At 31.0% G+C, this 11,257-nt stretch overlaps 2 protein-coding genes across 2 annotated transcripts; both read right to left on the bottom strand.

Annotated features, from left to right (window-relative positions):
* Positions 1-1,732: 1,732 nt before the first annotated feature.
* On the bottom strand, positions 1,733-4,934 carry LOC108339929 (MDIS1-interacting receptor like kinase 2). Its single transcript, XM_017577156.2, has 2 exons — positions 2,396-4,934; positions 1,733-2,294 (listed from the first exon to the last, which is right to left on the bottom strand). Exons 1-2 carry the CDS (start codon positions 4,926-4,928, stop codon positions 1,984-1,986), a joined length of 2,844 nt encoding a protein of 947 aa, XP_017432645.2. The 5' UTR covers positions 4,929-4,934; the 3' UTR covers positions 1,733-1,983.
* Positions 4,935-7,602: 2,668 nt separating this feature from the next.
* Positions 7,603-9,495, bottom strand: LOC108339502 (two-component response regulator ARR14). Its single transcript, XM_017576629.1, has 5 exons — positions 9,354-9,495; positions 9,105-9,260; positions 8,664-9,035; positions 8,496-8,572; positions 7,603-8,397 (listed from the first exon to the last, which is right to left on the bottom strand). Exons 1-5 carry the CDS (start codon positions 9,493-9,495, stop codon positions 7,603-7,605), a joined length of 1,542 nt encoding a protein of 513 aa, XP_017432118.1.
* Between the last annotated feature and the right edge of the window lie 1,762 nt (positions 9,496-11,257).

Here is an 11,257-nt window from a genome sequence, read left to right as displayed (position 1 = left end):
TTATTAAAAACTAAGAAATCGTAGCAATAACATATGCAATAATTAAATTAAATGTAAAATAGCCCCAAAAAAATAGTGCAAACCCTCTTTTTCTCTGAAAATGTTACTAGATTCCATATTGGGAATTAGTCAAAGTGAGTGGGGCAACTTTATAATATTATTTGATAATTTTTTAATACTTTAAATATTTGATTTATTTGTTTGTACAATTATATATATATATATATATATATATATATATATATATATATATATATATATATATATATACTTTCCAGCACCAAAGTAAATAAAATGTGAAAATCATGAAATAACTTTTTAAATACAAAATAAATACATTCACTAGTAAAACTTTAACAGATTGTTCACATTACAACATAGTTTTAAAGCATGTAGCAGAAATCACAGTTACATGTGATATTTTATTTTGATTTGCAACACATAAAAGAACCCCTGCAAATAAATCACAGATAATTGTGGCAACGTGGATCATCATATGGCTTTCTATCAACTCCCTGTCTCCTTTCACCTTCAGCCACTTCAGAAGTTTCTCTTCCCCTCTTACATGGAGAACTTCCAAGACCTCTCCTACTGACACTCCTTTCATCATCTGAACCTACAAAATTACATACATCATATATATATATATAAAAACCTATCTATATATATATATGACTAATTGTAATTATAATTTAAAGGTAAATCTATCAGAGAAGTAGTTGACTTACCTGCATAATTAGCAGCAAGGTTCCTTGCAGCAATTGCTTTAGCAGAAAAACTGAACAACAAAGAAATAAAGAGAAGCAGCAGCCATGTAAGCGAGGTGCTTCTCTTAGTCTTAGACGCCATTAATGTGGTTGTTATGCACTCATCAAGAGCATGTCAGCTTTATATATCAATCCAAATTTATGCTTCCTGTTCAAGCATTTTATTTAATTATTTGCTTGACTTTGTTACCATTAGTTTATGCAGTTTTACAAATTTCTTCTATAAAAAAGATCATTGGTAAGGAAATTTATGCGCGTTATTCTTGGATGTTTACGCGTTAACTGAGTCAATGCGTGGCATAAACGAGAGAATCACACTGTTGTCAACTAAAATAACCATTCTTGATTAATCGTTGTTTCATCATGCCATAAAATATATATGAAAGCAAGTCTGGCACGAAAAAGAAAAAGAATATTGAATACACAGGACCAGTTCTTCCTTTTTGAAAAGGTCAAATTCCAGCCTTATTATCAGGATCTGTCTTGATTAACACCATTTGATGTTATATAACAGATTCTAATTCATGCTTTTTATCTATGACACACTTCTCAATCCTTGAATATGCAATCTCTTGTTTTGCTTTGCTAGATAAAGAAGCAGTTTTCTGTCCTAATACTTGAAAAATATTACTTCTGTGAGAGAAGTTCCTGTAAAAGTTATAAGAGAATATGAGTTATATGTCAGCATGATTACTTTTTAATTTATATGGAAATATTATTAAATCATGATTTTTCCTAACTTATATTATCCTATTTCAGATTCTTCAGGTTCTAGAAATGAAGAGAAGAACATAGAAAGTGCAAACCAATTTCCTGGTCATAATTTGACGAGTTTTACTTTAAAGTGTTATCAGATATAGAAGATTTATAATGCTTTCACAAACAATGTCAGAAAGGTCTTATAGTTGATAAAAATCAAGCAATTCTTACTAAAATAATTAGTAAGCTTGCGTGTGCAGTTGCCAAATCAATGGAAATAGAAAAAATCACCATGAACAGCTATTTTTGTCCCCCTTGCCACCTACAAGCAATGCAGCATAGTGAATATTCTAACCATTTCATTCAATAAATTGCTATGCAGAAAAGGGAAAAACAGTCACTGTGATTAGAAGATAAGTATTTCTACATATACATATACAAATACAAACACATGCGTGCCAGAAAGTTGTTTACTGCTATGACAGAAAAGAAAGAAAAAGAAAACATAAATTGTGAGCTATCTCATATCAGCAGTATCCATTTCAAGAAGTTGAGCTATGTATCGCATAGTTGGTCGAGATTGAGGATTGGTTTGTAAACATGCAAGAGCAAGGTTTGCAATCAATGCCAATTCCTTCAAAATATTGTTCTTGGAAGGACTCGAGAGACGAGGGTCTAAAATCTCTTTGAAGTCTATTTTCTGTTCACTGGTACTTTGTATGTAGGAAACAAGGTCACCAGGGTGCTTTCCCGTGAGAATCTCCAAAGCCAAAACTCCAAAGCTGAACACATCACATTTCTCAGTCACTGCCATTGTGTATGCAAGCTCTGCAGCACAGTGAATATTAGTCAGTTTCCAAAAAGAACAAAAAAGTTGAATTTCAAACTAGCATACATTTCAAAGATAAATAAGAGTAAGACAAGTTCACCTGGAGCAGCATAACCATATGTGCCGGCAAATGATGTCCAAATAGGTGAATCCTGCTTCAGAAACCTTGCAGTTCCAAAATCTGAGACATGAGCTGAAAGATCGTAGGAGAGTAAAATGTTGTTGCTTGATATGTCTCTGTGAATTAAAGGGGGAGAACAATCATGATGCATATAGGACAAAGCGCTTGCTACACCTTTCACGATGTCAACCCTCTTAGGCCAATCTAGTTCTAATGCTTCCTTGTCATCTTTCAGCATGCCTGATAAGTTCCCTCTGTTCATGTACTCATAGATTAAAAATGTGTGCATCCCTTCAGAGCAAAATCCGTAAAGCTTGATTATGTTTCGGTGGCGTGTTTCTGACATCGCTTCTACCTCATGCCGAAAGGTTTTTATACTGTCAATGTCTAAGTTTTCTGCATCACACTTCAACTTTTTCACGGCATATACTTGACCTTTCATCTCTGCTTTATAAACTTTTCCCAATGCTCCTTCCCCAATGCAATAGTGGTTGTCAAAGTTCTTGGTGGCTTCGATTATGTCTCCGTACACAACTCTGCCGTTGAAGTACCAAATGGAAAATGGATTTAGTTTTTTGATTGAACTCTTTTGTCTTCGAGTTCTTGAATTTCTCTTGCAGCAAAAGAAAACAATCCCAACACACACCAAAGAAATAATAAGAGCACCTCCCAAGGATGCAACTATTGCGATCACAACCTTTTTGTTACTTGATCCACCACCATCAGGTTTAGTGAGAGAGACATTACAAGGTTTCAAACCTTGAACATTTCCACATAAATTTTCGTTGTTGCTCAAATCCACGGAATGAGAAGAGTTGAACACACCACCTTCGGGAACTGGACCCTCCAAATTGTTGTTGGAGAGGTTGATGGCTGACAAACTGACCATTTTACTGAGGGAGTCAGGGATTGAACCTGTCAGATTGTTGTGAGAGATATTCAAGCTTACCAAATTTGAAAGCTTCCCAAGATCAGAAGGAATTCCTCCTGAAAGTGCATTGAAACTCAAGTCCAAAAAATCTTGTAAAGATGCAAGATTTCCAACTTGGTAGGGGATTGAGCCATTAAAGTTATTGTTGCTAAGATTTAAATTCTGCAAGTTTGAGATGTCCCCTATCTGATTGGGGATTGGTCCCAGTAGCATGTTCATAGAGAGGTCTAAGGATCGCAAATTGGAAAGCTTTCCAATTTCTACTGGTACCATGCCAGAAAGTTTGTTTCCACTCAAATTTAATTGATACAAGTTGGAGGAATTTCCAATCTGTGAATGAATCTCTCCTGATATTTGGTTGGAGGATAGGTCAAGCTCTTGTAGTTGGTCCAACTGAAAAATCTCACTTGGAATGTTGCCACTTATTCCATTCCCAGCCACGCTGAGATATTGCAAGTTTTTGCAGGCACCCCAATTTGCAGTGAGGTCACCTTCCACCCTGTTATGACTGAAGTCCATGTAAGTGAGGTTGGGATACACTCCAAAATCCTGATCTGCAAAACCTGTCAGCCGGTTGTATTCAAGTCGAACCCTGTACAAGGATGGACAGTCTCTAAGGCTTCTTGGAATAGGGCCAGTGAAACTATTAAAGGCTGCACTAAAATTTACAAGTTTCCCACTTTTGCACACTTCTGGTGGTAACTCACCAACCAAGTTGTTCTCAGCAAGATGCAGCACAATCAAGGAAGACAAGTTTCCTAATTCTGGGGGAACAGTACCATTTAAGTTGTTGGAGAAAAAGCGAACATCGGTTAGATTGGTTAATTTACCGATACTGGGAGGTATTGGCCCTGAGAGTTGGTTTTGAGGCATTCTGAGAATGCTTAAATGCGTGCAGTTGCCAAGAGAAGGCGGAATAGGGCCATCGAAGCTGTTTCCATCAAGAGCTAGAAGAGTCAGGTTTCTAATGTTCCCTATTTCATCTGGGATTCTGCCACCCAGCAGGGTGTCCTGAAAGAGGAGGTTCCTGATACCAATGAGGCCACTTTTGGGGCTGTTTGATCCATCAGGAAACAGGGAAGGGTCTAATACCCCTGATACATCATTTCTCGACACATCAAGCTCAAAAACTTGAGTCAGATTGGCAATGGAAAGAGGCAGAGTGCCATTGAAATAGTTGGTGGAAAGGTCAAGAAACTGGAGGTTTGAGAGCACCCCAATGTTTTGTGGTATGGTGCCAGTGAGATTGTTTACTTTGAGATCAAGACGAAGAAGGCTGGGAAAAACAGACAAGTTGAGATTTTGAAGGGTACCTGCAAGTCCAGTATAAGCCAAGTTTATGACAGTGACAGTGCCTTGGGAATCACACGTGATACCTCGCCATGAACATGGAGTTTGAGTTGTTGCAGTGGAGTTGATCACCCACGACTCCAGAATGGGTTGATCAGGTAGACTTTGTTTCCACCTAAGAAGAGCTTCAGCTTGTGTTAGTCCTGAAATACCTTCAGACATAGCCAGCAAAAGCACCAACGTAGCTGGAATTGCCTTTGCAAGGCAAACATAAGACTTACGGTTGATCATGTTGTAATGTCGGAAAACTGAAAGCAGTTTGTCGTCTGTTTTTTTAGTGAAAACTTTTTACGTAGCTGTCTTCACTTATTTTGAATCTGATTCCCATGGATTCCAAAGGCCATAGATAAGTATAGTTGACTGCAAATGGGAACATGATGGTATTTTGATAACTAAAATTAGTTGAAGATAAGAAAAAAAGTGTTATTATAAGAAGTTTAATATGAGAAAGAATAATGTTGTTATGTGTTGGTCAAGTTGTTGTTATACCTTTTGAAGGTAATTTAGCACATTCACACTGACACGCAAAAGGAAAGTTGAATGAGATTTTTGTTTCTAAGTGTTATTCAACCAAATTTTGATTGTGACTGTTAGTTACTTTATGAGAACTTGCATTTCGGTTTGCTGATGGTTTTAACTATATTATATCTTTAACTATAATATTGTAAATTATTTGTAAGATGAAGATAACAAGAAATAATTTATATCTTTAAGAGTTGACTTAATTAATAATTATAATACGAGTTTGTCATGGCTATTGAATAGTATTAATGGGTTGGTGGCAGAGTATATAACTCCCCCTAATCACAGAATAATCAAAATCACCAATATGTAATGTCACTTTCTATATTAAAAAAAAATGTGACGAGTATTTGACCAAAATAAAACAGACTAAACAAAGTTTAATCGACATTTCGAGAAATAGAAATGAGAAATCAACGTTGAAAAGTTATATATTGAATTTCTTTGTTCATCAATGTATAATGATATTAACGTAGGCATACAAATTCAAAGAGATTTCGTGATCAATAATGAAATTTTGCATCTGCATGCTTTGTGTAAAAAAGACTCCAATGACTATAAAGATTTTATACACTTGCCCATGATGAAATTCAGATCATTTATATTTTAACTATTTTTAAATTAATATAATTGAATGAAATGCATGCATACTTTTACTTAGAAAAGTAGTTTGAGTGACAAACTTCAATAACTATATATTTAAATTTAGCTTTTTTACTATATCTAGCTACAATTATATATATATATATATATATATATATATATATATATATATATATATATATATATATATATATATATATATATATATATATATATATATATATATATATTTTTTCTTTTTACTTATAAAAAATTTCTATAGATTAATCCTTTTATTATCAAGAATGCATATCCTTTTTATCGATATAAACCATCAAATCTTTTCAGTTAAAGTTTTTTATTTAATAAAACTCCTTGTTTAAACTCGGGTAGTGATTAAAGTAATTTAATATATATATTAATTACATATTAAGTTTTTTTTAATGAATACATGTGACAATTAATCATTAATAATTTAAATAAAACTACCAAAAATAAATATTTTTATAATAATGTAATTTTTTCCTCAAAACAAAATTATATAAAACATTATTCCACTCTCCTTTTCAACTTTACACTAAGTTAATCTTATATTTCTTACCTTTTAAAATTAAACAGTATACATTAGTGACTAGTTCTATATATCTAACTCAACTTTTGAGTCCCTAAATTTAATTTTCTTTATGTTTGGCTTAAGAAAAATAAGTAACAAATATATATATATATATATATATATATATATATATATATATATATATATATGATTTATATTAATACATTGATGGTATTTATTAATAGAATTCAGAGAATAACTTTGCTTTATAGAATTCCTCAAAATAAATATAAAGATTAATTCAAATAAAAATATCAAAACCAATATAGTATTATGATATACATAGCATCAAAACATTTAAATTAGCAACGTATATAGATAACTACATTTAATATGGTTATTAAAACACAGAAAAAATAAATTAATGATAGTTTTTCATTGTTTTCAAAATAAAATAAAATTACAACCAAATTATACCATTACATACTATCAAATTAATAAGTTGTAGAAGTACGATTTTTTAAATATTACTCTAAAATTGGAGGAAACTAAATCTAAGAAAACATGTAAATATCAAAATAAGCCTTTCGTTATTTCTGTTATACTTAATATAATTACTTGTAAATATAATATATATAGTCATACATATGTATATATAAAATAAATTTATTTATGATTAATTAACCAACATATACATGTATAAATAAAAAACTTCCTATTAATATTATGGTTGGGGTAAAAAGAGAAACAAAGTATACACTAAACACAAGACAAGACGTGCATTCTTAATTATATTTATACAACCAAATGGGAAAAATAATATAAACTAAACATCCAACGGTATAGATAAATTTGATTAGAATCTATCATTTGAGTAATCAAACTTAGTAATATACTTTTACAAACTATGCCACCAAACCCTATACATTCTCCACAAAAATAAAGATTATTTTACCAAATTGGGATAATTTGCTTCTGAAATTTTAGTGCAATTTTTAAAAATATCTATCAATTATTGAAACAATTTGGCTAGATTCAATTTGAAATTGTGGCAATTTTATGAATAAAAATAAACGACTTTCGTCACTTCAAATTTTCTTAAAAAGTTGCACCTTAATTTCATAGGTAAATTAGTTATCCCAGGTTGGTAAAAAAAACCTACAAAAACACTTCTATATCATGCACAACACATAAGTGAAAAATTGTTGTAAGAGTTACACATTTTCCTCCAACATATCCTGTGGTGATTCATTGCTGATACAAGTTACCATCAATATAGGGATTTTGGCTCCTATAATCACTTGCAGCAAAACGTCTGACAGCACCACTTGGCAAACCTGCATTTTGAAACTCTGGATGATAAATGGAATCTATAGTGCTATATTGATCAAGAATTCCTTCACCTATGCTATTTCCATCTTGTATAGATTGAGAACCATGACCCATGTTCATGCCAAAGTTGTAATTCTGGGAGGCAAAAGCTGGATTTCCAGAAATCATCGTGAAAGATGGCTGAAAGTTCATTGGATACATTTGATTATGATTCATCGGCTGCTGCATAGTATCTATCTGTAGAATAGTGGGATTGACAAATAGCGGTGTATCAGATGGAGTAAGTAATCCATATATAGAAGCATCATCTAGAGTTCCCGGTTGAGATATCAGGTTACTGGCAATGTTAGGAAAGATTGCTGAAGGATGATCATGTGCCAAAACTTGCTCTGCATTAAAATTGTTAGACAGTAGTCTATTTATATTTGATTGTTCTTCTGAAAAATTCTCGGGAATGACAACGTTAGGAAAGGCTGCTAAAGGATGACCATGTGCCAAAGCTTCCTCTTCCATGTTACCGGTAAAACCAGGATGAAAATTTGTCGTTGCAGTAGCAGAACAAGGTTGCAATGCAGACGTCCTTGGCAATGACATGTCCTTCTGTTTCGATTGTTGTCGCTCTATTTGTCTCCCTGAAACGAGAGACATGTCATTCTGTTGCTGTTGCTGTTCCTGTTTCTGTTGCTGCTGTTTTAAATATTTTCTGTATTTCTGTCCATCAAAAATTTCAGTTCACATTCAGCCATTATGACTAACATCACGAAGAGATATATATAGAAAGAAAATAAGATGAACATATAGAAACTAACCTGCAAATGACTGGCAATATGTGTTCTTTCCAAACGAGGGTCATTCATGACTTCAAGAACTTTCTTTGGCGTAGCCTCTAAAACAAATTAATCAAGAAAAATTAAAACTACCAACAAAGAGATACAAATATTGATGATCGATAGAGAAAAATAACACATCAATCATACTTTCAATTCCAATTATTAGGACAGCACTGACAAATGAAGCATTCAGTTTTTGATCCCATACAACACGAGGCTTCTTGGTGGGAGATGGATTGCATGATTCATCAACAACATCTGCTTCTTCAAAGTTGCTATTGCTCCTATGAACCATACATGAAGCCAGTTCAGAATTATCACTTCTTCCTCTTCTTTTATCATCATCTTTTAAGCAACCACTATCCTTTTGCAGCTTATCTGCAATCATGCACTTCTTCTGAAATACACGTGCCCGCATAATCGTGAAATTAAACTCCTGCAAAGGTTTAACCCAATAATCATAAGCTCCATGTTCCATCGCCCTCATTACCGAAGCCCTACTATTATCCGAAGACATCACTGCAAATTATTCTTTATCAGTAAAACAAGTCAAAAACTTGAGTAAAACATATAGGACTGGTCGCTTACTTATGAGAGGAACATCAACTTGTTCTTTCTTGATAAATTCTAGAAATTCATAGCCGTTCATGATTGGCATATCAACCTCTACGAGTATCAAATCAATACGCTGTTTTCTTTTCCGTAAGGCATTCACGGCACTTTGAGATTCAGAGCACGCCAGAACTGCACACAACATTAAAACCAGCGTCAAGATGAGAAAAGAATAAATCTTTCTCTCAAGAAATAAGTACGAAAAAAAGATAGTATATATCTAACCTTGAATACCATCATGGTTGCATGTGTTCTTGATGAATTCAAGAACGGTTAAGTTAGTGTCGATGGCAACGATAGTAAGAGCTGATGGGACTTGAGGAACTGTGTCCTCAATGTGAGTTGCAGGAGAACCAAATTTCGCCATGGCTTTGCAGTGTAACCTTAGAATGGAGAGGGAGAAAGCAAGTGAAAGAAAGAGATATATATAGAGACTAATTTATAATTCAAATTCAAATTCCCGTCTAAATTGATGAAGGTTATTAAGAAGTGGAAAACAGAACCTATTATCTTTTAATTTGTATTGATATGATATATATCAATATAAAAATTACAGTGTTTTTTCATATATAATTAATTGACTGTACCTCTTTAATAATAATAATGATAATTCCTAACTTAACTAATAATATTTCTAATAAATGATTATCAACTGATTTTATAACTGATATGATAAACTAGAGATGAATGTAGTTATAGAATTATCTTTTTAAACAAAAATAATAACTCGGGTAAAGACAAAAAAAAATTATATATATGGCAAGTTTGAAAAGTAAAACAAACAAAAAAAAAATTATGTGATGTGGAATAGGTTATTTAAGAAATACTGAACTAATATCTTAAAACTTCAAATAATGAGAGAAGATGAAATTAAAAAAATTATAAAAAAAATATTTGATTAGTAAATTAAATATTAATGAAATGTTGTAATATGATGCATTGCATCTATTCTTATTAATCAAAAGTATGATGTATTAAAATATATTTAAGATTTGTAAAAAAAAAAATACTAGGTTTATATTAAAGTTAAAAAAATTACTAAAATGATCAATATATAAATTATTCATGGTTGATAAAAGACGTTCCAAAGTTAATGTTCGGAATTCTTAACTTTTTGTTAAACTAGAACAAAAAATGAAATAAAACTGAACATTTTTACAAGAAACGATAGATAGATTTGTAAAAAAAAATTCAATTTTAGAAAACAAATTAATTAGTTTATTAGTTGGTTTCTAAATGATGAGAATTACTTGATGTAAGGTTATCTTTTACATAGTTAAGTATTGTTAACAGTTGTTATTAGTATCCAAAATTTTTAGGTTTAGTTCCTGTAGTATTAAAATAATGTTAATTTTTAAAACACGGGGATTATTCAAGTAAATATTAATAATATTTTGCTATTATTAATTTATTATATTAACTTTAGTATAATATATTACATTCATATATTTATTTATCTTTTCTTAATATTAAATAGTTTGACTATACAAAGAGTCAAGCCTTTAAATTTATTCAGAAAACATTCATACCCTTGACGTCTTACAGCAAAATAAATTTATAAATAAACTATCATAAATTATATTACAAAAATTATAAATTATATTACAAAAAGTTTAAATTATATTACAAAATTTTATAAAATAATAATTGTACTTAACCAATATTTTTATCTATAAAAATCTAAAATACATATCACAATCATATATTAATCTATAATAATATAAATAAATAAAAATTACATTTGAGTTTATCACTTTAAATTATGTGATGATGATATTAACCACAAGTATGTGATATTTATATGTAGAAGGCTTTAGACACCAGTTTTGTTATGTTTTCTGACAAGGACGAAAAAAGAAAAACAAAACCCTAATAGAATACTTAATGTTACATCATCTACAAAATGTAAATCATAACACATTAATCCATTTTATAATTACTGCTAGTCATATTTCAGATTTTAATAATTTTAATTTGATTCTCAATCAAACCAAAATATTACTTTAGTGATTATATACAATAGTTTTTTATAACAAGTATATATATCCTTAATTATAAATTTAATATTAATTTATTATTTTCTAATTTTAATTAATCAATTAATTATATTAATATATTTAAATAATATA

The sequence above is a fragment of the Vigna angularis genome, chromosome 5 (assembly GCF_016808095.1).
Source record: "Vigna angularis cultivar LongXiaoDou No.4 chromosome 5, ASM1680809v1, whole genome shotgun sequence".
Taxonomy (NCBI): domain Eukaryota; kingdom Viridiplantae; phylum Streptophyta; class Magnoliopsida; order Fabales; family Fabaceae; genus Vigna; species Vigna angularis.
This window is presented reverse-complemented; position numbering and strand designations above follow the sequence as displayed.

Coding starts and splice junctions, on each gene's coding strand:
- LOC108339502 (XM_017576629.1), bottom strand. CDS start 9,495: ATGGCGAAATTTGGTTCTCCTGCAACTCACATTGAGGACACAGTTCCT. Junction 8,573..8,663: donor CCTAATAATTGGAATTGAAA/GTATGATTGATG, acceptor AATTTGTTTTAG/AGGCTACGCCAAAGAAAGTT. Junction 8,398..8,495: donor ATATTGCCAGTCATTTGCAG/GTTAGTTTCTAT, acceptor TTTGATGGACAG/AAATACAGAAAATATTTAAA.
- LOC108339929 (XM_017577156.2), bottom strand. CDS start 4,928: ATGATCAACCGTAAGTCTTATGTTTGCCTTGCAAAGGCAATTCCAGCT. Junction 2,295..2,395: donor ATATGGTTATGCTGCTCCAG/GTGAACTTGTCT, acceptor ACTGTGCTGCAG/AGCTTGCATACACAATGGCA.